This window comes from Lynx canadensis, chromosome A3 (genome assembly GCF_007474595.2).
Source record: "Lynx canadensis isolate LIC74 chromosome A3, mLynCan4.pri.v2, whole genome shotgun sequence".
In the NCBI taxonomy this organism is placed as follows: Eukaryota; Metazoa; Chordata; class Mammalia; order Carnivora; family Felidae; genus Lynx; species Lynx canadensis.
Genome location: NC_044305.1, coordinates 23916650 through 23944056, shown reverse-complemented (window position 1 = coordinate 23944056; position 27407 = coordinate 23916650). Strand labels below are relative to the sequence as shown.

Sequence of the window (27407 nt, the reverse complement as noted above, 5' to 3'; positions counted from 1 at the left end):
TTTTTTTCACTTGAAAAAAAAACATTTATTTATTTGGTTATTTTTAAGTAGGCTCTAGTCCCATTATGGGGCTCAAACTCATGACCTTGAGATCAAGAGTCACATGCTCTACTGACTGAGCCAGCCAGGCACCCCTGTAGTAAGTTTTTAAATCAGGAAGCTTCATATCTTAACCAAGATATGAAGGAAATACCCAAAATATCTAATTTAGGAAACAAATAGTAAACAAATTGCTGTAGCTGCTTTTGTACTATTTCACTTTCTCCCACTCCCAACATAGCCAAATATAAATCAATCAAGAGCCATGGTTAAGCAATAGTCTTCTTTAATTCCCCTTTGCAAATAGAAGCCCCTGAGCTGGTCCCCACCCCCACCCCTACCCACAACCTGGGAACCCCCAGATGCAAGGCCCCACCTCAACTTGGTGGGAGGAAGAGAGGAGCACCCCCTCCCCAGGATGGTCCATTTAAAAAATCCTAGTCATTTAAGAAATGAGGCTGGGGACAGGAGAAGGGAGCTGGAAGACAAGGTCCAGGTCAGGCCAGATTGGAGATGTTGGGGTTGTGAGGACCCTTGAGAAGGTTTTGCAAGCACATCCCTAAGCTCTGGGCCAGCATGGCTGAAGCAAAGGAGGCAGACAGTCTGACTCCTCAAGGCCCTGTCTGCCTGGTTGTGGACACTGACACTCACCACCACCACCGCCACCACCACCACCACAGGCCTCTGGATAGAGAATTTTCCAGTTACTCTCGGATAGGGTTTGTTAAGCATCCCCTCTGGCCCATGATCTGGGGGCGTCCCTGGGGTTCCCCTGAGACCAAACCTGGGAGAAGGAGGGACTCTAAGAACATGCAAAGGTGGGGAGCAGAGACCCCCACCCCACCCTGCTGCTCTACAGGATGGTGGCTCCAGCTGCGTCTGGGCTCCGAGGGTCTTTCACACCAATGATGAAGTTGTTGGTTCTCCGGCTGCCATGGACCCAGGATAAGACATCTACCTTCTCCACATGGTGACCCCTGGCTTCCAGGAACTCAATCTCTTCCTCTGTGAACTCACCTGAAAACCGCCCCCCAACATATACACATTCAGAGTGTTCAGAGCACTGGCGCAGGAGTCCTGTGGTCAGACCCGAGTGGTGGTCCTGGATGCCCCACTGAGGAGCTGCGTGACCTTGGGCAAATTGCTTTACCTCTCTGAGCCTCAGCCTCCTCATGGATAAAATACGGATTATATGAAAACAACACACGACGTTGTTATAGGGATTAAAGGAGATAATACACAGAAAGCACAGAGCTCAGAGCCTTGCATATAGTATATGATCGATAACATACGGTCATTCTTAACATTGCACAAAGGGCTTTGAGCTCTTCATCTCTAGTGGCCTAGGCCAAGCTGCCATCATCACTTGCCAGGATAGCCAGGATGCAGCCATTACTGCATAGCCCACTGACTGGTCTTTCTGGTTCCAGTCCTGCTTTCATACAGGTAAATGGAATCCTTTTAAACCATTAGACCACTCACCTCCCCTTCTCAAAACTTCCAATAGCTTTGATGACTCTTAGAATAAAATCCAAAGTCCTTACCAGGGCCTCTAAGGCACAACATCATCTGGGACCTCACTACCTCTCTAAACTCTTGTCCTCACTTCTTTCTACTCTCTCCCTTGCTTACCTCTGCTTTAGCCTCCTTGCTGCCCTCAGGTAGGCCAAACATGCTCCTACCTCAGGGCTTTGCACTTGCTGTTCTATTTGTCTAGAATGTTCTCCTCCTAGATAGTCATGAGACTGGCTTCCTTACTTCATTCCAATCTTCAAGGAGAACTTACCTGACCGCTATCTAAAGTAGCAGCCCTGTCATCTTTACCTTGCTTTATTTTCTTTCAAAGTGCTTATTGCTACCTGTTTGTTTATTTGTTTACTATGTCTCTCTCCATTAGATTATAAGCTTTTTGAAGTCAAGGATGTTGTCTTGTTCACTATTGATCTTCAGTGCCTAGAACTGGGTGAAGACATAGAAAATGTTAAAGTGTTTACTGGATAAATGAAGAAATCCCCACCCTCTTACATAAGTTCAGGTCCTCACCATCTCTTGCCTGGCCCATTATCCTAGTTGTTTCTGTTTCTCCAACTTAAATTCTCCCCTCTTCAATCCATTTCCCCTAAGTAAAACATATCAGGTCTATCCCACCTCTACTCAAGTGGATGGAAACCATGCTTCTTAACATGGACCTCCATGATAAGCCCTGTAACCTCACCTACTACGGCTCCTCAACAAAGATATGGTTTTCTTATTTCCTCAAATGGGATAATTTAGGGTAGTTCTTGAGGTAAAGATACAACACCGAATAGCATTGAATCACTGAGTCAGAAATGTATTTCCTTTATGGGTCCCTTTTAATCCTTTGGATAATGGCAAGGACTAAGTTTTAGTATGGCCTCTAACATTTCTTTTTGTTTTTCAATGTTTATTTATTTTTGAGACAGAGTGCGAGCGGGGGAAGGGCAGAGAGAGAGGGAGACACAGACTTTGAAGCAGGCTCCAGGCTCTGTTGAGCTGTCAGCACAGAGCCTGATGCGGAGCTCGAATCCATGAACCACGAGATCATGACCTGAGCTGAAGTTGGACACTTAGCCGACTGAGCCACTGAGGAGCTCCTGGCCTCTAACACTTTTTTTTTTAATTTTATTTTTTTAATTTACATCCAAATTAGCATATAGTGCAACAATTTCAGGAGTAGATTCCCTAATGTCCCCTACCCATTTAGCCCATTCCCCCTCCCACAACCCCTCCAGTAACCCTATGTTTGTTCTCCATATTTCAGCCTCTAACATCTCTACAATGCCTTCCGGGGCAACAATATCCACCTAAAATCTAAAAACAGTTGACTTTTTATAGCTATTTACCTTTTATTTGTGGCAAATGATGTTATTTTTTCCAATTGTGATTATGATATGAGATTTACCTTTAAAATACACTTACACTGAAAAAGAAGTACATGTATAGATACACATATGTAAATAATGGTTTAGATGGTGTACAAATATGGCGAAATTCAAGAAGGTGCTGGATAAATTCTTAAGTTTAGGAAACAATGTCTCTAGTCCAGCAGGCCTCCTGGCTGCTCTCTGAACCATTCTTTCTGGCTTTTGCCCATTTGTCCAGAAGGTTCTTTACCCTTACATGCCAAATTCCTGCTCCTACTCCAATGCCCAGTCAGTTGTCACCTCCTCCATAAAGCCTCCCAGAAACCCCAGTGGATGAACTTTCCTTTGGCCAAGCCTACTCCTCATGTTCCTGTCATAGACCATAAGCCTCTCAAGGGTGGGTAGGATGAACCAACCCCCCCCCTCAAGTAACTTAGTGTACAGCCTCACATTCAATAGACACCAGAAGCTATTAGTTGGGATAGCCTCATTATCATCATTTGGGATCCAGAGTGTCACCAGCCAAACCACAGGCTGTGACTGCTGAGGATTTAGGTCTGTGGCTTCTAATGTGCTTCACTCTAGGAGACAGGCAGTAAAGAACAGAGTCTTTGTTATCAGCCAGGTATATATTCGAATCTCAATTCTGTCACTTACTGCTGATCTTTGACTACTTTATAACCTCTGTGGGCCTCAGTTTCTTTATCTGTAAAATGGGGATGATAATACCATGCAGGCAAGGACCATGTCTCATTCAATACTCTATCCCTTTTGGACTTGTATAATACATTGTCTGTTGTGATAAAAACTCCTCAAACCTGCACATACTTTCCCACTTACAAAATTAAGCTATGTTTGGGCGCCTGGGTAGCTCAGTAGGTTGAGTGTCTGACTTCAGCTCAGGTCATGATCTCATAGCTTGTGGGTTTGAGTCCCGCATCAGGCTCTATGCTGACAGCTCAGAGCTTGGACCCCACTTCGGATTCTGTGTCTCCCTATCTCTCTGCTCCTCCCCCACTCACACTTGGTTTCTCTCTCTCTCTCTCTCTCTCTCTCTCTCCTTCAAAAATAAACATTAAAAAAATTAAAAACAAAAACAACAACAAAAAATAAGCTGTGTCTACAATTAAGCCCCAGTCATTCTTAAAGGAAAGTCCATTTTCTCACCGTAACCTATAAGGTCCATGATGTGGCCTCTGCCTGCCTCTCTGACCTCACATCAGTTGCACTTACCCCAGTCTCCTTTCTACTCCTAAGACATGCCGAGCCCACTCCTGCCCTGAATTGCATCTGTTCCCTTGGCCTACAAAACCCGCCCCTGTTCTTTGCATGGTGGGGCTCCTTCTTACTCTTCAGATCTCAGCTGAAATGTCACCCAAGAGAAGCCTTCTCAAGTTATCAAATCAGTCCTATATGTCAGCCCGCAGAGCATTTATTTTGCTTTCTCATATTTCTTTGATTATTTATTTTCCTGTCTGCCTGTAAATGCTGTATCCTGAGCATAATGCCTGGCACACAGTAGGTATTCAATACAAACTACTGAATGAATGGTTTGCAGACTGAACAACTGTATCTTATTTTACAAATGAGAAAACTGAGGCTCAGAGTGGAGACATGCATTTCACAAGGCTGCACAGCCCGGAAATGACAGAACTGGTTCCAATCCCCAGATCTTTCACTGTTTCAAAGGAGTTCATTGGAAGAAACCAAACTTTCACTGGCAGGGAGTTATGCTGGTATAGGTGGGGGAACCCTTGGGAGGAGACCCCTTCTCCACCCAGCTCCTTGCCCACCCCCTGGGGATCTCTGCCGTGCACTCACTGTCCACCTGCAGAAGGTTAGACTGCAGGTCTGGATGCAGACGGCCATGAGCCAGGCTGTCACTCAGGTTCCGGTTCAAGGTCAGGACATTCAGCAAAACCTGTGGGCAGCCAAGAGATAGAAGTCAGGGCTGCCCCAGAGATGGGGATTCAGGACTCCCCAGGTCTCACTCCTTAGCTGGACTTCTAGTTACAAACCTTACACTAGGGTTGTCATCCGAACAGCCTCAGAAGAGAGGCAGGGCTGTGATGGCCATCCCCATTTCAAAGAGGGGGAAACTGAGGGCCAGGAAGGGAATGTAACTCACTCCAGAGTTTAGAGAGAGCCAAGGAAGAGGCACCACTAGCAGTCAGTCTCCTATAATCCAGCCCAGGGCTCTCCTCCCTTTTCCCTGGCCAGGACAGGGTTAATAGCTGGGGATAGTCTAGGGCACAATGTGAGTACTTTTAGCTTAGTGGTTGTGTGGGTAGGCTCTCAAACCAAACTGCCTGCCCATTCTTAGTAAACTGGACCTAACTTCTTAACTTCTCTGGGTCTTAGTTTCCTCATATACAAAGTAGAAATAAGGATTCCTTCCAAAGTTGAGAAGGCTAAAAGAATTAACACATGTAACACCATTCCTGGCACTTAGTAAGAATTCCATAAATGTTTTCTCTTGTTATTATCTTCATTTTACATATGAGGAGACTGAGGTTCAGAGAGGTTAAGTGAATTCCCGGAGATCACACAGTTAGAAATTAGCAGCACTTGGACTGGGGCCCAGGGCTGTCTGCTTCCAAAGCTCAGGCTAATTAACTCACTACCTGCCAAAGTATGTGCCTGGCATATATATCAGGTGCTTAAAACATCTGTGTAACTGTTGTGAGACATTTTGGAGAACTTTAGGTCCTTCCTTTCAAAATCAGACCCTAAAGAGAGTTGCTTATCTCTTCAGATGCTGAGTAGAGGCATCATGGGACTTGAGGTTGACAGAACCTAGGCAGCCCAGATGCTATATCACCTTTCAGTTCCACTGGCCCATGATTTTCTATGCAACCTGGAAGACAGGGAGCTTCAGGGCTCCATTTTGGCTAAGTAACTCAGCATAGCCTATGTCCCTAGTATCCAGGATGAACTTGTAACAAAGCAGCCTTGGCCTATGTTTGCTGAGCTAGGGATGAGAACAAGACAGAGACATGAGGCACATCTACAGTCCAGGCCACAGCTTGGCTGCTGGCCACAAAGGGCCTACCATGGAGGAAACCTCACCTGGGTCAGGCCGCTGAGGCCCCGGGCAGCTCCATTGGCCCCCAGTGCGAGGTAGGTCCCACAGAGCCCCTCTGCCGGCCGGACCACAGTGGGCAGCAGGAAAGACAGTGGTCGCTTCCCTGGCTGCACCGAATTCTCCTGTGTCAGAGGACCGAGACCACAGGGGGATAAGAGGTGGGGTAAGTTTTCATGGGGGACTGGTCCCTTCCCAGGCCACAGTTTGCTGTCTGTGAAATGGGCAGGGTTCCTGGATAACTAAGGTGGATCATGGCCCCACTGAATTGCTATGGAGCTACGATGGGTGGCAAGGGAGGGGACCAAGCCAAGAAAGATGGCCAAGAGGAAGAACAGGATAATCTACACCCTGGTCATCTCTGTCTTCATCCTGCCAGGGTCCAAGCTCACAGGATGTAAGAATACTAGCCTCCAACTAGACCATAATTCCTATCTCTTTCCTCTTTTGACCAACAAGAGGGCTGAGCCCCATCAGCTCAGCATCCCACAATTGTAGACCATTGTGCTGAAAAGTGCCAAAGAATCAAATGGGGGCTAATATCCTTATTGTACAGATGAAGAAACTGAGGCCAAGAAAGGGGGCAAGACTTTCCCTAGGTCATATAGTGAGACAAGGACAGAATGGGATGAAGCTTCTTCAGGCCCACCAGGCTCCAAGCCCCAGACTTGGGCTGGGAATGAAGTGGACACCTTGTTTTGGGTTCCTTTATAGTAGAAGTTCCTAGAGGAAGTAGGGAAGGAGGCACAGTCATACTGCTACACTTTCTACCTAGCCTCAAGGTTCTCAGGGGAGGAGGGAAGCAAGGCCCTACCAGGCTGGGAGCAGAGTGGTTAGCAGTCCTGTTGGGCCAGGAGAAGTCTAGCATCTGGCTGTTGAGCAGGATCCCCGAGGGAGTGATGAGGCCACTGCCAAAGGGCCGGTTCAGGGAGCTGGGGGTGGAGGTTGGGCCAGGTGAGCCCTGAGGCCGCCCTCACCCCCATCCAGCCCCCAACCCTTCCTGGTCCAGACGATCCCCAGTGCCAGGTTCTGAGTCTGAGCTGGCATACCTGACCATGGCCACGATAAAGTCATCAGGGCCCATGATCAGCACCTGGGCAGCCGTGGGAGCCCCATCCAGCTCGTAGACAGGCAGGAGTGGAGCAGGAGCCGCCTGGGAGTCATTGATGTGGCCCCGGAGGTACGCAGCTTCCACCTTGCTGAAAAGACAAGGGGCAGGAGATGAATACACAGCAGGCTCTCATTACACCCCACCTACCACATTGTGATGCCTGTTTGTGCAATTTGATTAATGTCTGCCTCCCCCACTGGACTATTAGGTCTATGAGAGCAGAATCTCTTATTCTGAACATATGGGAAATATCCAGGAAAGTGTTATTGGACTGACTGAATTTATTTAGGTGTCATTCAGATTCCCTCCTAGAGCCAACTTTTATTTAGTGCTTAAACCAAGAGTCTTTTAGTTACTTGATTTCATTTACTCAGTTAATCCTCCTCTTGAAAGTACATGGGGCATAGTGGATGCTCACATAATATTTGTTTCGAATGAACAAACAATTCATTTAATCTAATGTTTTTAGTTTGGAACTGAAGTTTTATTAAGAGTTTAGTCAGAGGAAAATTTTATATACAGGGATCTTTAGTTACTATTAGAATTTTGTGGGGGAAGACTTGGTATATAAGCCCTTAGTAACTATTTATTGGATGAAATTACTTGAATGAATTTAATATAGGTGTGTGTGTGTGTGTGTGTGTGTGTGTGTGTGTGTGTGTTAGAGCTAAATTGAAAACAACATGCAATTTTCCAGACGTTTTAAAGTTTGACAGAGGGTTTCTTACTTAATAACTGTTGGTTTGGTTATTGTAGTTGATTAGAGAATGACAAGTTACTAAGGATTATTAAAGATTTTCATTCAGTTTTCAACCATAAAGGCTGGTGGCCACACAGAAGAGGCAGAGAGGGCTTTGTTTCAGGTGGATTGGGTGAGGGGAGAGAGGCTTTGTTTTTAGACTTCACTCTTATGGCTTTGAACTGCTTATTGATTTTGGTTGCTGCTCTTTTTGCTTTTTAATTATAAGCTATTCATTTAGTTTCATTGTTTCCAACTTAATTCATAGAGTTGTTTGAGTAATAAAACAAATTTATGTTAAGTATATTTTTGGTTTCTGGTTTTTTCCTTAGCTAGCCTTTTGGTCAGGTATAGTAGCAATTAAATAGTAACCGTTCTTTACCCACTCATATTGTCGGTTACTACTACTAATATTTGTTGAATATTTATTATGTGCCAGACAATGTGCTCAGTGCTTTGCATGTATGACCTTATTTAATTTGTACCACAACCTCATGAGGTTGGCACCATTATTGTCAGGCCCCCTTGTGGAAACAGACTTACAGAATTTAAATTTGTCCAATCCTGTACAGCTAGTGAATGGTGAAGTTGGGATTTGAACTGAGTCAGTCTGACCAGGACCCACAGTCTTACAATATTATGCTGCTAATGTGGATACATTATAGTGTATAATGTATGTATAATGTAAAAATTCCCATCACCTCCAGTAATTGCTTGGAGATTTTTCATTGTTACTAGGCTTTCTTTTTCCACTCCAAAGGGGGCCCAGATGGGCCCCAATAGGTGCCCTGTTAGGGTAAAAAAGGTTTTGAGGGCCAACTCATTGTACAGATGGGGAAACTGAGGTAGGTGCAGGGTGAGGCAACCAGTGTCACACTATGAGTTGGAGCTGAGCTAAAATTGACTTGGGACTCCAGGTCTTCTTGCTTTACCAGCTGCTTTTCATCTGATCCTTTCCTCACATCCACCACCACTTCTGCAGCCCTGAGGGTCCTGCCCTGGGACCCACCTGAGCATGTCATCCATGCTCTCAGTGATGGTAGAATCGTAGACAGGATCTCCCAGTCTGCTGGCCAGGGCTAATGCAATCTTCAGGGTCTGAAAATATAATAGGGGTGTGGAAGAGGCTGCCAGGCTCCTCCCAGGACCCACACTTTTGATCCTCATGTGAGAAAACCTGGAGGTGATTTAGTCCTGCCCCACGGCAGTAACCCATCCCCCCACTCCCAGTGTACCAAGACCCAGGGCAGGGTGGAGGGGTCGGCCTTGCCTCTGCCACCCAGTGAAGAGCCTGTTCCCGGGACACCAGGGTGGTAAGATTGAAGCCTTCAAGGATGTTGAGAGCACTGATGAGGGCAGGCCCTGTATGCGGGGGTGGGGGACTGAGAACCAGGTGGCCTGGAAAAAAAATGGAAATGACCAGATGGCAGGGGAGGGGTCAAGGCATCTCCATATCCCACTATCACGTAGGCTGAGACCCCTGCACTGAACTCCTCATCAGACAGGGAAACTGTGCTGAGAGGCAAAGTATTGAGAGGCAAAGGGACCCACACAAGTTCACATGGCAAGTCAAGGGCAGGGCCAGGACTCCAACTCAGAACACTGGTCTTCAGTTTCCTCTTCTGCACAAGGAAACTAAGGCTCAAGAGAACTGTAGTCTGCCCAGAGGCACATTGCAGGCAGAGCAGGGACAGGTGTCCAGATGTCCAGAACTCCTTTTAGCTCCTCCCACAGACCAGGATACTATTCAGGGCCCATCATGGTCCCACCCCTAAAACTTCTTGGGAGCAGCAATCTCCTCTTCCTATTTGAGGCCCCTGTTATTAGATGTTTGGACATCAAAGGAATAATGATAATACCTGACATATAACATTAACTGATTAACTCATTTAACCCCCACAATGGGTAATGTTATCATCCTCATTTTACAGGTGAGGAAACGGAGGCACAGAGAGGCAGCTGGTCCAAGTTTGTAGGAGACAATCTCAAGGTACTGGCATTGGCAAGAGAACCCAGGCTGGGGAGGGGATTTGTAAAATCAAATAAGAATTCAGCATCCATTCTGATCAGGGCAGCTTCTGATAACACCTCATCAAATCTTCATGGGCACCCCTCAAGGGTACTATCTCCATTTTTAGGAGGGAACCACAGCTCACAGTGGGAAGTGACTTGTTCAAGGTGAATCGGACAGCTAGTACCCAAACCCAGGTCTTCATAGACTACCACCTCTGGTAGAAGAATCAGGCTAGAAATTGAGGCCTGGAAACCTGAACTCAGAGGTAACCCCTCCTGGGGTTCAAGGTGATCCAGACCTCCAGGAGGGGAGAGAACCTGAGAACCTTCTGAGGGACCCAGGAAACCACCACTTTGGGTTCAGCAAACATGGATTTCATCCACATCATAGGCTTGGCTTTTGGGATTCCTCTAGTTTTGAGTTTGGCAGGTTAAGTTCCATTCTGTCCCTGGGCCTCAGTTTCCTTTTGACACAATGAGGGGACAGGTTTATAATTGTCTTCAAAGGTTTGTTCAATGAATTTAGATGGACTCTGGCCTTATGAATTCTTCTTAGGAAGTACACAACAGTGAGAGTGGGGCTGAGGCAACATAGAGCCCAAATCAAGAAAACTTATGGCCAGAACCCCAACTTCCAGGCCTGAACTTTTGGCCAGACCTCCCTCCCCATATCCTAAATACTTGGGGTAACTGACCCCATGACTACTTCAGGAGGTGGGCTGGCTCTGGCTTCCTTCAACAGTTGGCTGGCCAGGCAGCTCACTGCCTCAGTTTCTCTCCTGTAAAATGGGGAGGAATCTCTAGGCCAAAAGGAGGTGGCCATGGACTGGGAGGCTTCTCCTGAGCAGGGACCCTGAGAGCTGGGAGAGAGGTCACCTCTGTAGACGCCACACACAGGATTCTCCACGAGGGCACTGTAGTTGCTGAAGTCCTCCTCAGTTATGACACCCCCTGCATGTTGAGCCTAGAGGGGAGAGAATGACCCCATCACAGCTGTGATCCACACTCCACAGTGTAAGCATATGGGCTTGGCCTATGGTATATGCTTGGAATCAAAGACAGATCAGATGTTTCTAACTTTTGTGCCTTCTGCAATTTCCATCATGGCCTTTATGGACCCCATTAGCCCTCGGGACCCTATGGAAAAGAAAGGGGGAAAAGCACTACCACTGAGCACCTGCTATGTACCAGACATTCTATGAACGACCTCCTTAGATTGGCATTCAAGGCCCTTTGTGACCTGGCCCCTGTCCAATGCTCCCACCTCATGTCCTGCTATTCCCCAGTGACCTCTGTACAGCTACCTGAGTGAACTACAGTTCCTGAACTCATGACTCCATGGCCTTGCACATACTACCCTCTCTGCCTATATAAAATGAACATTTTCTGGGGTACTTGGCTGGCTCTGTCAGTAGAGCCTGCAACTTTTGTTGGGGTCCTGAGTTCAAGCCCCACATTGGGTGCAGAGATTATTTTTTTTTAAAGGAATATTTTCTACTTAAAGCAGAATTTGCCTACAGATATCAAAACTGAATTCTTCATTTCACTACAATTAACTAAAGCTACTCCAAAACCATGAACTCTGGATGATTCTGGTAGGAATGACCCTCATTGGATGTAACCAAGCATCTATTGACCAATGAACCAACAAACCTATGGGCTCATTCCATCCTTTCCAGCATGGTAATTTTCATTCCTAAATTAGCATAACCACTAGGAATCCTCAATCTCTCTCTCTCTCTTTGTAGTTTTAGTACTTGAAACCCCTGACTTTTAATCCACCCTTGGTGAACTACACACTGAAGTTCTACACATTGAATGACACACACATCATATGTGCTCCTTTGTTGGTCAAATTTTTAAACTCAACTTTGGTGTTTTTTTCTTTTAAAGCTCTGGTCTTTGTTAGAGTCTCCTTCATCCCCTTCTCCAGTATATCCAGGTCTGGCTAATCAGAGCATTCCTTTTCCATGCCAGTGACTGGTTTGGGAATAATCATGAGACCTATGATAGGCCAATGAGATACAAGCTGGAGGTTTTTGCTTTAACTGTTGGAATGAGAAATGCTCTTTCTCTGGGATGGTTTGCTGGAAGGATGGCTGGTGAGGAGTAGGTATGGAAAGGATCTGACAGAGAGTGAATTCAAACAGAAGTAGAGTCATGACAGAGAGACAGACAGACCAAGGCCTGACAATGTAGATGGAGCTGTGGACCCAGCAGACCTAAAGCCAGTATTCTGCTGGACTTCCCAGTTAAGTCCATTTGAGATGGGCGTCTATCATATAACCATACCTCCAGTGCCCAGCACAGGGTCTGACACAGAACAGGCACTCTATGAATGTAGAATGAATGACACATCTATTCAATTCCCATAACTATATGGCAGAGATACATATAATCACTCCAACGGTACAGATGACAGAATCACAGAGTTGGTGTGTATCCTCATCTTGAACATAATTTTCCATTAGGAGTTTTTAACTACTGACAATAGTTCTCAGAACCCATTACTGCCTCAGACTAAGAGTCTCTGTTGGTTGGTAAGTCCTGATAGTCACCAGTGAAGGAGGGGTTTCCCTCAGTCCCTAGAAGACCCAAGAGCAGGGTGAGCTTGAGGGCTCAGGGAAGCTGAGGCTGATCCTGAGTCTCCACCAGGCCTGGGAGGGACAGGACAAGACTCTGCACAGGTTGGCACCAGCCCTGGGGGGCCCAAAGGTACCTCTTTCAATCAAGACAGAACAGTTCTCTCATCCCAGGGGGTTCTTTGTGCTGCATCCCAGTTAACTGCTCTCACCCCAAACAACCACTAATCTGATTTCTACCACCAAAGATTGGTTTTGTCTATTCTACAATCTCAAGTAAATGGAATCCTCAGTAAATATATGTAGAAAGAAAGACCGAGAAGGAAGGAAGGGGAAGAATACTCCTGCAGTAGGGTCCTTCAGGGCAAGGGGAGCTCCCCACATGCTCACCTCAGCCACCATCTCCAGTGTAAGATTGCCTCCTGCGTAGAAGGCGGTGGGGCCAGAGGTGCCCAGCACATCCAGCACTGCAGCCAGGTCAGGCCGACGCAGCAGTGAGCCAGGTAGTGGCGGGTGGCCCAATGGCAGGAATGTCTCACGGAAACGCTCAGATGCATTGGGCGGAGGCTGTTCGGCCAGGGCTCGGGCTGCAAGCAGGGACAGGAGGCTGGGCTAGGGGCTGAGATGCACCATAGATGAAGTGGCTGACTGGCTGGCCCTAATAGTTCTGGTCCCCCAGAAGCCTGTTATGGGGAAGGTGTGGGGGGGGTGGTGTACATGGGCCCTTCCCAGATCCCCTCATTTGAGGCTGCATCCCTGTGAGAGTAGGATGGGTGGGGAGGGAGCCAAAGGAGCAAACTGGAAGAGAGGTGCTTTTTGGCTTGGGCCCCAAATCTCAGAGGTTCCTTCTCCCCTTCCCATCAACCTCATGCCTTCCCCCCAACCCCCAGGCCCCACTGACCTAGATCATGGGTCACGTTGAAGCCATCTTGGGCCACAGCTGCTGCGAAGGCCAGGACTTGGGACCATGGCAGCCTGGGGGGGCCGGAGAGCAGGGGGTGGAGAAGGTCCTGGGGGGAGGAGGAGGGGTCCTGGGGGAAACTTAAATCCCTGATTAGGGAAAACCCAGAGACTGGAAGAGCAAGGGGGTTCCTGGGAAGGAGAGTCCTGGCAAGGGAAGGGGATATTAGGAGGTGGAGTTGGGAAGGAAAGAATCCAAGGAAGGTAGGAGACGGCCACCCAAGGAGAGATGCAGGCAGGGGCCCCTGGTCCCCAGAGGGAGGGTCTTTACCTGCCATAGAGCTGGTGAGCTTCATGTAGCCCCTTCACCATTCCGGGGACCCCCACCAAGAGCCCAGGCTGGGCGAGGCGGGCAGGTGAGGGAGAGAGGAGACCAGGTCACTGGAAGCGGGGGCTGGGCTGAACTCCGCAGAGCCCCAAGCCAGGGATGGGGGCTGGCACAGGGGAAAGACACAGGCCAAGTATCCCAGAGGAGGGACAAGCTCTCCCCGGCAGGCATCCCTCCCATTTCCCTGACTTATTATCAGCAAATGCAGAAAGGCGTCCTTTATCTAGCATAGTTGGGGGATTTATAAATTAAGCAAACCCTTTTAAGAGCCAAGACATAACCAATTTAGACAGAAACCTGTCTGTTGGATTATATCTACTCCTGCCTTTTAAAGTAATGGACAAGGGACTTTCATTTAACCTTTTCGTTATCACACTACCATTACTCAGCTGTGATAACTCAGGCATGTGTTTGGCTTTTGTCACTGCACCAAATAACTATTTTTCCAAATTTTTCTATTTTTTCCTTTGCTCTCAGTGGATAGTGGGTTTGCCTTTAGCAGTTCCTCTTTAATTTTCCAATAGGTTGTGGGCTGGGAAAGTTATAGTCAACAAGCTTAGAATGGGAAGTATGAGATATAGTGCAGGAACTTTGCGATGTCTCAGGCTGCTCAGGTTTCCAGATAGGTGAGGTTGCCAGAGAAGTGAGGTGTTGCTGTATTGCCTATTATCAACCATCCAGATCTTTTGGTTCATTATTTTATTTTGGGAGCTGCCTCTCTTCCTCATAGCCTTAAGAGCATCCTGCTTAACTCTTTTTCTCATTTCCACTGTAATTACTCAGCAAAGTAATGTTTCGGTTAGCAGAAGGGCAGTGAAGGGAGACGCCCCCGGACTCTCTCTTCTCACCAGCATCCCCACCTTGGTTTCCCAGGATCTCTGCAGGGCCTCTTCCCTGAGGGCCCCTGGTGCAGACTCCCGGAAGTCAATTAGGTGGCTCTCATTTCGTCGGATGTCATGTACCAGCATCACGCCGCCACTGGGAGAGGCACAGAAGGGGGAGGTTGATAAGATGCTACCCCTCTAAACAATTAACCTGCCACCCTTCAACCCCCAGTGGTGATGGCTAAATCTGTAGGCTAAATCTGTCATCTGGAGTCAGATGTCTGAGCCCTCTCCCCAGCAGGGATTCAGAGACTCAGCTTCTGTAAGAGGGTGGGGGAGTGAAATCAAGGGGATTGGGGACCCAGAAACCATGGACCTCGTCTAGCCTGTTACTGGAGACTTTAATCCCTGATTAGGGAAACCCTAGAGACTGGAAGAGCAAGATGTTCTACCCCCTGCCCCCACCCTAGACCATAGCTGGACCCCTGCCAGCTTCCTGCACCTGCCTCCATGGTATGCCTCTGCTCCCTCTTCCAGGACTGAATTATGTAAGGATAGACTGTATACAACCAAAAGGGGAATTTCTTTGGTAGGGCCTGCAGGGCTGGTCTTGCAGGAGCCAAGATATGGACTTTGTCAGCTTGTCCCTTTTCTGTGACTTGTTTCCATCTGAGATGGAAGTTGCATCTGAGATGGTTGGCCTGCAGCCAAGTAACATAATAAAGAGAGCAGGAGAGATAAACAGTAGGGAGTGGCAGGAATTATGGCCAAGTAGAAAGCACAAGCCCCATCATGCTATTTAGCTCCAGACAATTGTAGCCATGTGGGAATGCAGGCCCAGTGTTACCGAGGCTCCTGATTGTTAAAGAGATGTTAGAAATATGGGTTTTTATGAAAATTCTCAACTTTTTAACAATAGCAAGCAAATTAAAAAATAATTTTTTTCAATGTTTATTTTTGAGAGAGACAGAGAGACGGAGACTGAGCGTGAGTGGGGGAGGGGCAGAGACAGAGGGAGACGCAAAACCAGAAGCAGGCTTCAGGCTCTGAGCTGTCAGCACAGAGCCTGACATGGGGCTCAAACTCATGAACCGTAAGATCATGACTTGAGCTGAAGTTGGATGCTTAGGGGCGCCTGGGTGGCGCAGTCGGTTAAGCGTCCGACTTCAGCCAGGTCACGATCTCGCGGTCCGTGAGTTCGAGCCCCGCGTCGGGCTCTGGGCTGATGGCTCAGAGCCTGGAGCCTGTTTCCGATTCTGTGTCTCCCTCTCTCTCTGCCCCTCCCCCGTTCATGCTCTGTCTCTCTCTGTCCCAAAAATAAAAAATAAACGTTGAAAAAAAAAATTAAAAAAAAAAAAAAAAAGTTGGATGCTTAACCAACTGAGCCACCCAGGTGCCCTGAACAATAGCAAACAAATTTTAAAAACTTTAAGTGTGGGAGATGCTTGGGTAGCTCAGTCAGTTGAGTATCCGACTCTCAATTTTGGCTTAGGTCATCATCTCTTAGTTTGTGGGTTCCATCCCTGTGTTGGGCTCTGTGCCTGCTTGGGATTCTCTCTCTCTGTCTCTCTGCCCCCTCCCCCACTCTCTCTCTCTCAAAATAAATAAACATTAAAAAAAAAAATACAAATTTAAGTGTGGAAAACAAACTAGTCTGTGTGTTGGTATGGCCCATAGGTGGCCAGTTTGTAATCTTTGTTTTAAGAATTCTTAGCCTGGGGACACTTGGGTTGCTCAGGTGATTAAGCTTCATACTCTTAATTTCTGGTCAGATCATGACCTCATGGTTTGGTTTGTAGATTCCAGCCCCACATGTGTTTGTCCTGACAGAGGGGGAGCCAGCTTGGGATTCTCTCACTCCTTCTTTCTCTCTGCCCCTCCCTGCTCTCTCTCTTTCTCTCTCTCAAAATAAATAAACTTTAAGAGTTCTCAGCCTGGGGTATATTTTTGGAAGATAGAGGTTCCATAGCTTAACCATGCTCACAGGGATTTGTTTTAAGGATCTGTAAACCCGAAAATTAAAGTATCCCTGTGTTAACTAGTGACAGTATACCCCCACCAGAGTAGTTTACAAAAGTCTAGTTACAACAAAGTAAAACACAACAAAACAAAACAAAAACAAAAACAAAACAAAACTCTTCTGAAAATGCCTCCTCTGACTCAGGTAAGGAGAAAGGGGGAAAATTGGATGTAGAAAGGCAAAATGCAAGGAGTTGGGGCCTAGCTGCCCCTCTAGTGAAACCCAAAGACCCCCTAGTGAGGCCTACAGACCAGGACACAGAAGGCGGCCTGGGGGAACCCAACCTCCACAGCTGGGAGCTCCTTACCCGCCCAGGCCAGAACTGTGTGGAGCCACGATCCCCAAGCACAGGGCTGCTGCCACAGCGGCATCCACGGAAGATCCCTGTTTACTGAGCACCTCGATGCCCAGCGATGTGCAATGGGCAGCATCAGTCACCACGGCACCCTGGTGAAAGATCTGGGAAGGGAAAGGGTTCTAGGTGGGGGCAGTAGGAGACCCCTGCCCCCTTAAGGCACCTCCACCAACCCCAGAATCTCCGCAGGGGCTGGGGGTGCGAGGCCTGCCTTCTTGTCCCCTAGGACTCTTTCCATTATTGCCTCCAGTGCCTCTCACCTGATCAGGTGCCTTCCTGGCTCTGTCCTCCTCATACCTTGAGCCCCTCCCTTTGGGACCTTCCTCTCCCATGTCACTGTCCTCTCCCCTTTCCATTTGCTGACCTCCTCCTGCACTCAGCCATTCCGCAATCCCCACGGTCTCCTCAAGAACTTCCTCACTCCCTCCTCTTCGGTTCCCTCCCTCTGGCCCTCACGCAACCCCCTCACCTGAGGGTCCCCGAAGTAAATCTGCATGACAAGCGCCACAGTGACACCCGTGGCAAAAGTGAGGCAGGCCGTGACGATGACTGTGAGCCCGTCCTGGCGGCAGGAGCACTCGGCCGCTGCCGCAGAGAACGGGTCCTTGCGTGTCTCCCGCAGCGGCGACCCGTCCTGGCTGCCCATCTCCGACGACGTCGAAGGCAGCCGCTGCAGTCGCGCAGACTTCAGGAAGGAGTCCGGGTCTGTGGGGTGGCAGCCGGGTAGGTCTGGGCACCTCTTACCTGGCCCTGCCCGCCTGGGGGGCGGGGCTATTCTGCATGACCCTCTCCCCGCCCCTGTCAAGCAAACCCCACTAGACGGCACTGCTCGCCCTTTTTAGCATCTCCCCAATGCACTCCAAAAGGGGGAAGCGGCAGTCCCGGCTGGAAAGACAGGGACCCCCATCTAGGCAGCAGGAAGCTGGATGTCTGGCCCCTAGGCAAAACTTCCTGGGAACCGAGACCCACCCAGGGACCCAGGACCGAGACCCAGGACCCAGGACCCAGGACCCAGGGCCTAGGGCAAAGAATACTTCCTCGAGTGCAAGGGGTTTGAGCCCTCCCTGGAAACTAGATCCTGCCCCAGCTGGGGCCAGCTTTCTGTGCAAGGAGGTAGCTATATAAACTGAATGAACAGGCCCTGGCTTCCAACCTTGCTTGGCTTACCCATTCACTCACTCAACAAATATGGAGGGCCTGCTATGGGTCTGGCCCTCTGCTCAATACAGGGGAAAAGAATAAACAGTTTCTGCCCTCATGGAGTTCACAGACCAGTGAAAGAAAAGAAAATAAGCAAACAAAGGAGTATATCATCACAACTTGTGGCAAGTGCTATGAAGGATGGAATGATAGAGAATAATGGTGCACGTTGAAGGTTGCTTAGCTGGGGAAATCAGGCAAGGCTTCTCAGGGGAGGTGACTTTTAAGCTGAGAACTAAGGGATGAGAAGGAGCTAGCCATCATATGTAGAGCAAGGGGTGAGTGTGTGGAGTGTTCTAGAAAGGAGCAGCAGGCACAAAGGCCCTAAGGTAGGAATAAGCTTGGTACATTAGAAAAAAGTAACCAAGGCCTGAGTGGCTCTGATGTAACGAGCAAGGGGAAAGAGTGGTATGGTGGAGGCTAGGCCAGGTGCACTGGGTCTTGTGGGCCTAGTGAGAAGCTTCGATTTAATCCTAAGAACCATGGGAGGCCATTGCAGAGTTTTAAGCAAGAACTGAAGACATCTGTTTTGTGTTTTAGAAAGATTCCTCTGGCTATCTGGAGAATGAATCTGAGGACTGACTATAAGAGTGGAGCAAGCTACTACTTGCTGGCTTACTATGAGTAAGTCCCTTCAAGCCACAAGCCTCACTTTCCTCACCTAATAATGGAGCTAACCCCTAACTGGCCAAAATGGGCATAAGGATTCCATGAGATGATTCTACCAGGCACCCTCTAGCTACTTCTATCCCCCTTCCACGTTGGCCAGGGCTGAGGCCCTCTTCCAACCCATAGTTTTCCTCCTTTGGGTCATATTAGCCTTGAAACCAGTTCTCTAAATGGCCTATAGGTCCTGGGTGTTTGTGAACAGTAAAAAAATAACCTGGTACCTTGGCCTTAATACCCTTGCTATATGTACAATGTGTTTTAAAAAGTTCATCCATTCAATAAATATTTTGTGAGCACCTCCTACTATGCACTAGGAGGATAACCACTTTAAAAGTCTGTGGGATAATATTGAAAACTAATTGTTATACTTTCCTGTTTAAAATACTATCATGGTTCATTGATGTCAACATGATGAAAATCCAAGCTCCTTGACCAGGCATTCAAGACCCTTCAGAATCCATACTTCCCTCTTCTGTGTAAATAAGAAACCACATACATATATAGATAATTTTTAGAAAATGTTTATGGTGGTTACTTCTGGGGAAAGATACTGAAGGTAGGAATGAGATGGGGTGGGAGAATTTCTTGTTTGAAATTTTTATTACATATATGTATTTTTTTAGTCAATACATATAAATATATTTTTAAGATTTTATTTTTTAAGTAATCTCCACACCCAACATGGGGCTCACACAACCCCGAGATCAAGAGTCTCATGCTCCACTGACTAAGCCAGCCAGGCACCCCTAAATCAATACATATATTTTTATTTTTATTTTATTTTTTAATTAAAAATCTTTTTCTTTTAAAGTTTATTTTTATTTATTTTGAGAGAGGGATAGAGAGCAAGCGGGGGAGGGGCCAAGAGAGAGAATCTCTGTGCTGTGAGCACAGAGCCTGAAAATTGTTTTCTTGTAGAGAGAGAGAAAGAGTGTGTACACACATGAGCTGGGGAGAGGGGCAGAGGGAGAGAGAGAGAGAGAGAGAGAGAGAGAGAGAGAGAGAGAGAGATAAGCAGGCTCCATGTTCAGCAAGAAGCCCAATGTGGGGCTTGACCTCAAGACCCTGGGATCATGACCTGAGCCAAAATCAAGGGTTGGATGCTCAACCAACTGAGCCACCCAGGAATGCCCATATATTTTTAAATAAAAAGGAAAAATTGTGGGCAGATAGGAATGGAGAAGAGAACTTTTACTTTTCTTCACTTTTTTTTACTATACACATGTAATTTGTTTTACATTTTTTATTCAAAAAAAGAAACTTGTCTTCTGGAAGCCTCCCTCAGCTGATCATGCTTGCCTCTACTCCACAGCACGAGCACCACATAGTCTTTAAATAAAACTGGAATTCATTCAACAAACAGATGTTAAATACCTACTGTGGGCACAGAACTCTCCTTGGTCCCTGGAGGTTTCAAAAGAAGTGCAGGAAATGGTTTTGAACTTGTATTTATTGATGCTGACTATATTCCAAGCTCTTTATACACATTCCCTCACTGAAGCATTCCCATAACTTTATGAGATAGGCCTATTCTCTCCATTTTGCAGATGAGGAAACTTGGGACTGGGAAAGATGACGCTGCCCACTTAAGGTCATAAAATGAATAAATGACAGAAGCAAGTAACTCAAAACCTCCTTTCCATTGCTCCACAAGGCAGGAGCCATTTCCACACTCAAAAGCCAACCTTGTAAGCTAATTCTAGTTGATGCTTGTCCTTAAATATGTTTTCTCCAATCAGCTATGAGGGGCCAGGAGGTGAAGGTGATATGGTTTCATTAGAGTTAGATTCATGCAAGACTTTTTATTCCACCAGTCAATCATTAAGTTATTCATTTATTCAACAAAAATATTTACTGAATACTTTACTGTGTAAGCACTAGGGCAATAAAACCATTGATTTTACTGATATGTAAGAACAACAGCAGGACACTGGGAAAAGGTTAGTTTGGAATCAGAAGACATAAGTCTTTTGGGAGAAAGATGATGAGTTTAATTTTGGTGATTCTGAATTTGTGGGACATTAGCAGTTGTCTGGAGGCAACTGGCCTAGTAGGCATTTGATTTTTATCTGCTTAGATGCCATTTCCATTCAATTTTCTTTTAGAAAATACCATCTCCCTTCTCTCATTCCTCATCTTCTCATTCCTGACCAGAGTGAGTATATGACCTAGGTCTAGCCCATCAGAACAGGTACCTCTATACAGTAACTGGTTCAGGGACAGGCATGTGACCAGCACCAGTTCAATGAGACTAAAACTTAGTTCTATTGCTGGAAGCATTGGGAAAGAGGAAAGCTTTCTTTCTGCCTAGACTGCTAAGATAGTACGGGGTAAACCTGTTGCTGCTGGGGACATGTTGACCCACAAGATGAAAGCCAATTCCTTTTTAGGTGCCTTGATCCAGCTATACTTGAGGCCCCATATCCCTGGATTTTTCAGTTATGCTATCAAATAAAATTCTCTTTTAAGATTAGTTCAGTTTTAGCTGAGTTTCTGACAAAAGAATACTGAACAGAGTTGACTTGCTAAGTCTAGAGCTCAGGAAAGATATCTTGGCTAGAAACTGAGTTCATCTCTGGCTTGCTTATTCCTTAAGGGCAGAATCATTAAAGATTTTTGAACCAAGGAATGACATGACAGAAGTTCAAGGTAGTGGATGGATTGGGGTTGGGGAGGCAGAGGGGAGGAAGAGGCAGGTAGTTGCTAGAAGCCTATGGGTAATACAAGTAAGAGAGGATGGTGGCTTAGTCTACAGTAGTGGTAGCAGGATGATGAGATGGAATCTGCAAGATACTTGGAAGGACAGAGAGCATCTGATCACCATTTGGAAATAAAAGGAAGGAAGGAAATCATGGGTAGTTCCTGGGCTTCTACCTTGGAGACTGGACGAATGGCAGTGTCACTAATTGAGAATGACATTGGGGGAAGGGCAGGTATGGGGAAGAGATGATAAATTCAACATAGATCATGCTGACAGTCAGGCACTTGCAGGACATCTAGAGGCAGATGCCTGCGACAAAGAGGAACACATGGGCCTGAAGCTCAGGAGAGAGTCAAGAATTTCCCCAACCTTGGAGTGGTCACCATTTAGCTCTACTTTTTCCAGGGTCAGTTGTAGGGTACCTGGCACTTGGTTCTGGGGAGTGGCAGGCTAGAGGCTAGTTGGGCACAACCAAGGTCCTGGTTAAGAGGATGGGGCAGTGCCAGTAAGTGGCACCACCAGGTAATAACATAGGAGATCATGTTAGCCAACAGGCTAGTCCAGCTGGCCAAAGAAGCCTTGGGGCCTAGAAGTTGTGCTCTGAGACAAAGCATTGAAATGACTACATAGGTATGATGGCAAGAGTCCTTGGAATTTTAGTGTACAAGTGTGGCATAAGGTGCAGGTTCCAAGAAACTCAGGTGACAAGGGTCTCTGTTGGAGTTTTGTATAGATGAGGGCAGAATCTATATTAACTCCCCAAGGTACTCCCTCCCCTGCTAGTCTTTCATCCTGAGATCTATCTCATTCATTTATTCATACAACAATTTTTATTAGTGCTTAGCACTGTGCTGGATGGTAGAGAAAGGATGGTGAACAAAACAGTCACGATCCCATCCTCATAGGGCTTACAAATATGGAGTAATCACATGACTGCTCAAATAATCACAGGTTTGATAAATGCTAAGACATTTATAGGGAGCTAGGAGAAAACATGTCAGGGGTTTTCCAATCTCTAGGTTAAGAGAGATAGACATCCCCAGTTGAGCTAGAAGAGGAAACTAAGGCCCAGGTCAGGATAGGACTGCCCACTGTCATACAGAGTCAAGCCAGTGCTGAGATCAGGAGTGGCACTCCTGACCCCTGAATAAAGGACATAGTTTCAGGCTGTTATCCACCAGGACACATCTTCCCATTACTCTTCCTGTTACCTCCTGATTCCAGGGTTACTCCCTCTGGAAAAGAAGTTTTGATCTGCAGCTTGGACATGTGATGTCCATAAGCCTCCCCCTCCAGGTAGGGTACAGTCTAGTTAGGTTGGCAGGGGCTGTGAGTAAAGGCCAGATGACTGGGAAGTTGTGGAGGGGGAAGAGTTTGGAGCTTTCAGCCTGGGAATAGCTACAGAAGGGTCAGGCTGGAGAAGGCTGGGTCAGAGAAGCAGGATCTGCCTGCCAGGCTGGTAAGGAAGAGGGCTCAAGTGCAGGCACTGGGAGGAAGACAGAGTTAAGCAGAAGGATGCTCTAATGCCAGGAAGTGACGTTGAGGGAAAGAAGGATGGGGGATGGAGGATGAAGAATGGAGAGGAAGATAGAGCTGGGCCACATGGATAGGAGGCAGAGCCCTAGGGAAGAAATGCTCAGAGACCTCTTGGCCCTCAGGTCTCCCCCCTCCCTACTCTTGCCCCTTGCAGTCCCTGCAGAGGGCCAAGAACACAGTAAAATTCTGGAGCCTGCTTCCTAGGGGGCAGGGTACCTTACTAACATCCTGGCCTGATCCATGGCTCCGGGAGGGGTGAGGTAATCCACAAGGCAGAGAAGGCACTCTGGTCTCCAAGGACTCTGAGAGGTCATGCAGTCCATCCCCCTGTCTCCCAATACCTAGCCCTCACAAACAGACGGGAATCATGCCCTCTGTACCCCTCCGGGGACATGAAGAAATCCTCAGCTGCTCCCTAAGGTCTCTCCTTCCCACAATCCTTGGCTGTGGGAAGTTCTTCCCAAGACCTAGCCTCTACCCATCCTGCTGCAGTCTGTTCTCTGTGACTAAAGAACGGCCTCTTCTGGGTGATCACAGCTGTTTCTTAGCATCCTCCCTCCAAAACTCCTTCCTTTTTAGTTGGTTCTTCCCAAGAGGTAACCCCAATCCCTGCTACTGCAATCCCTGGCATCATTCTTCCCTGTCGCATCCTAAACCTCCAAAGCAGAAATGCATCTCCAACCTCACTAGATAATTAACAGAGACAAGGGAGAAGAAGGGAGGGGTCCAGGAGGAAGGGGATCAATTAGGGAGATGGAGACTGGAGGTGATGCTCCGCGCAGATGAAGGAGGACCGGGGACGTCCCAGGGGGCAGGGACTGGGCCAGCGGGCCTCACCGGTATCGGGGTCTCCCAGGAAGGCGTCCTCGTCCTTGCGGCCCCTCAGAGGGGCCGCGGGCGCCGGCTCGTCCTCCGGCAGCCTCGGGAAGCTGGTGATGCTCATGTAATCCACGGGCGAGTAAGCGCCCAGGGCGCTCTCCTGACTGGCCTCGTTCTCCGCCGCCATCCTCGCCCGCGCCCCCCAGCAGCGCAGCGCCTGCCGGAAGTGGTGCGGCGGGGGCGAGGGGGTGGGGGAGGGCGGGGCCTGAGCTCTAGGGCAGCCAGGAGGGGGCGCCTCACCACAACCCCCGCGGGCGTAGGGTCTGACTGCACACCCCTCCTCCACCTAGCGCTGTCAGCCTGCAGTCGACTTGCATGTGGGCAGTGTGAGTGTGGGATCATAGACTGGGATGGGGTCTCTGGAATCTGAATATTTACCATCATTTTAAGAGTTTTTGATGTGGTTCTGAAAGGATACTTGGAGAGAGAAATAATGGTGGTGATGGTATGGCAGGAATTGAGAGGGAGGGATAAATGGGAGAGGAATGGGTCTCTGTAGTCTAGTTGTCTGGGTTCTATTCCCTTTGCTACCACTTATAAACCATGTCATCTTAGGCAAGACATTTAATCTTCTTGAGTATCAGTTTCCTCATCTGTAAAATAGAATAACAGTATTCATCTCAGATGGCTGTGAAGATTAAATAACATGTCAGAAAATGCTTAGTATAGGACGTGGCACTTAATAAATGTCATAACTATGATTATTGTTATTATTTCCTTAATTTCTTGAATTGTCATCCCATCCAACCCAATCCATCCTCTTCCTACCCTGAAGAGTTCTGACTACACTATAGTTTGCATTACTACCCCATCTCTAAGGATGGGGGAGGGAAGTTCTCTCTCTTATGAGGCCTCTTTTCTAAACTTCCATTACACAGTCCACAAACAAGAGGGAGGGGGGTGCTGGTGAAGCCCCTGGGGACACACCCTCTCCTTCCGCAACCCCAGGATCCAGGCTCAGAGATAAAAACCAGGACTATTTGAAAAACTACTGTGGGACCAGCAGCTGCAGTGCCATATTTAGACAGCAGAGGACATCAGTGTATTGAGAACAGCTTTAGGACTTAGGAGAAGGGCTTGGAGAGAAAAGAGAACTGGGGGCTGAGGAGGGAGGGAGGGGAAGAGATGACTGTCTATACTAGGAATGTGTGCCCATTGCGTGTGCCTTCCTTCCTACAGAGAGGTTCGTATCTCCTCAGTGAGGTCTGTAGGGCTTGTGATGCTTCAGGGAAGTCTGATCCCCCTTGTAGTCTCCACTAAGTGAGGTCTGTGATCCCTTAGTGGTGTCCATTTCCTCAGTGTTGTGAGAGGCCCCTTAGCGGGGTTTGAGTCCTCTCAGTGGAGTCTATGTCTCCTTAGTAAAACCTATATCTTCTCTATCTCCTAGGAGGAAGTCCATGTCCCCTCAATAGAATCAGAGAACTTCAATGCATTTTATGTCCTATTTGCAGGGTCCACAGCTCTTCAGTGAGATCTGAGATCCCTCAGCAAATCTGTGCTCCCTTAATGGAGTACCTTCAGTAAAGTGTGTGTGCCTTTTTCAGTGCAGTCAATGCCTTCTTGATGAATTATCTGTCTCCTCAGTGGGGTCCATGTCCATTCCATGAGGTTTGTACCCTTTCAGGGAGCCCTGAGACTCTCACTTTAGGATTGAATAGGCTCTGGATCATAGGTCTGGTGGTGGGGAGTTTTTGTTTTTTCAATTTAGGGTGTTCTGGGCTTGTGGTTAGCTGGACAAAGAACAAAGGAGAAGATGGGAAGATAGCCTGGGCCAAGTGGGGTCACAAGCCCTGTGTAGGCTTCAGGGGGTGGGGGCTGCCCATTTTGACCCTCAGAATCACCCTTGGAGTTAGATATCTAAGGATCCTTCCTACCTTGACAGCCATTCTGTGAACTGATGGGTGGGGAGGGCCCTTCTTGGTGGTGAGTGCAGGTGGGAGATAGAGGGTCTTGTCTGGCCTCTCCTTTCTGTAGTAGAAGGGATGGAGGGAAGTCAGAGGTAATTGAGCCCAGTTGTGACAAGTAGGAGGGGTTTCTTGGTGAAGTAAAAAGATTAGGAAGGAAAGAAGGGTGAGTTTTCCTATTTTGCATAGACTTTAGTGTTTTACAAGCATTACCTTCAGCCTGATGAAGGGGAGTCAGGAGACCTAGGTTTGGTCCTAACCTGGTTGTTGTTTTCTCTGTGACCTTGCACAAATTATTTCCTTTCCCTGAGTTCATTATTTGCATAATGAGGAGATGTGTTTATTAGCAAAGACCTAAAAGCACCTCCTAGTCTTCACTTGCGTCTTGTACTTGAGATCTATATGGGAATTTGTGGAGGCAGGGAGAGTGAAGACATATCTTCAGAGGTGGGAGAAAATTCTGAGCTGGCCCCAAGGTTAGCAGAGAGGGCATCCTGTCCCCAGGCCGAGCCCTCAACGTCGTGGGAGGAGTTTTTCCTGGGGACAGAGGGGAGTGGTTTACTCAGAATTGGGGGATAGTTCTCAGAGGAGAACAGTGCCACCCGGAAAGGACCCTATTCCACCTGGCTTTCCAAATCGGTGGAGTGACAGGCTTGTGCAATCAGATCACGGGGTGTCTCCATTATGGGCCAGATCCAACTCCTTTCGGTTGCCCAGCTCTTTCCCGCTCGAGCCCCGCCCTAACCCAACTTCTCATCTGTCACTCCAAGACCCCACCCCACTGTGGTCACTCCATGATTCAGTCTCCTCTCTTGTCACCTCCAGGCTCGCCACTCCCTGTCACTCCATGACAGGAGAGGGCCCACGTCCTCTACTGTCACGTCTGGCCCCTCCCCTCCTCTGTCACTCCAAGATGCCAACCTCTCTTGTCACGCGCCCCGCCCCTTCAGCTCCTCCCCTGTAGCCCCACCCCTTCCGCAGTCGGCTCCGCCCCTACCCCCAAGCAATACTCGACTTTTCCCAATCCGTGTCACTGCTAACATTCGTTTTGACCCCATCGAGCATGGCTCCGCCCCTCCGGGCCGCCATCCGCCGAGGCTGCTTAAGCCACGCCTCCGCCGGCCGGGCCTCTCCTCCCGTAAGGCACCGCCCCCGGGCCAGCCTGTTTTCCTCTCCTGGGCGCGAGAAGCTACCCGCAAAGGCTGCTACGGCGCTCGGAACTTGACGCTATGGGGCTTCCGGAGGAGCGGGGCCGGAGCGGGAGCGGGGAGCGGGAGGAGTCTGGACCCCGGAGCCGGGTGCGGAGTTGGTCTCCGCCGCCCGAGGTCAGCCGTTCAGCGCACGTCTCTTCGCTGCAGCGCTACCGCGAGCTGCACCGGCGCTCTGTGGAGGAGCCGCGAGGTGAGGCCGGGCCCGGGCGGCCCTGGGTGGGGTCAGTGAGGAGAGAAGTGGGGGGTTGCAGAAGAGTGAGAAATTGGGCACGAGGCGTGGGGAACGGGGATTACGTGAGGAGATTGGGGTCCCTGGCGGAGTTGGGTTTTCTCTTGGGAGGTTGAAAGATTCATGAAGAGACAGGTTCT

At 48.2% G+C, this 27407-nt stretch overlaps 2 protein-coding genes across 5 annotated transcripts in view; one reads left to right on the top strand and one right to left on the bottom strand.

Moving 5' to 3' along the window:
* Nucleotides 1-308: 308 nt before the first annotated feature.
* Nucleotides 309-24076, bottom strand: GGT7 (gamma-glutamyltransferase 7). Of its 3 annotated transcripts, none has more exons than XM_030309736.2 (15): nucleotides 23882-24076; nucleotides 17408-17643; nucleotides 16891-17042; nucleotides 14600-14717; nucleotides 13683-13750; nucleotides 13353-13426; nucleotides 12842-13038; nucleotides 10746-10833; nucleotides 9127-9254; nucleotides 8866-8954; nucleotides 7056-7205; nucleotides 6821-6938; nucleotides 5994-6131; nucleotides 4746-4845; nucleotides 309-1056 (listed from the first exon to the last, which is right to left on the bottom strand). In XM_030309736.2, exons 1-15 carry the CDS (start codon nucleotides 24048-24050, stop codon nucleotides 893-895), a joined length of 1989 nt encoding a protein of 662 aa, XP_030165596.1. In that variant the 5' UTR covers nucleotides 24051-24076; the 3' UTR covers nucleotides 309-892. The 3 variants fall into 3 exon arrangements, with proteins under 3 accessions (XP_030165596.1, XP_030165595.1, XP_030165597.1); XM_030309735.1 differs by having other exon boundaries at nucleotides 14588-14717; nucleotides 23882-24065; XM_030309737.1 differs by having other exon boundaries at nucleotides 994-1056; nucleotides 4753-4845; nucleotides 23882-24065.
* A 2914-nt stretch (nucleotides 24077-26990) lies between these two features.
* ACSS2 (acyl-CoA synthetase short chain family member 2) overlaps nucleotides 26991-27407 on the top strand; it is a 50847-nt gene continuing 50430 nt past the window's right edge. Inside the window, exon 1 of one of the 2 annotated variants that reach the window (XM_030309730.1) lies at nucleotides 26991-27228. In XM_030309730.1, coding sequence (XP_030165590.1) covers nucleotides 27057-27228 — 172 coding nt within the window. In that variant the 5' untranslated portion in view covers nucleotides 26991-27056. The remainder of the gene's footprint in view (nucleotides 27229-27407) is intronic. The other variant, XM_030309731.1, reaches the window with a different exon arrangement.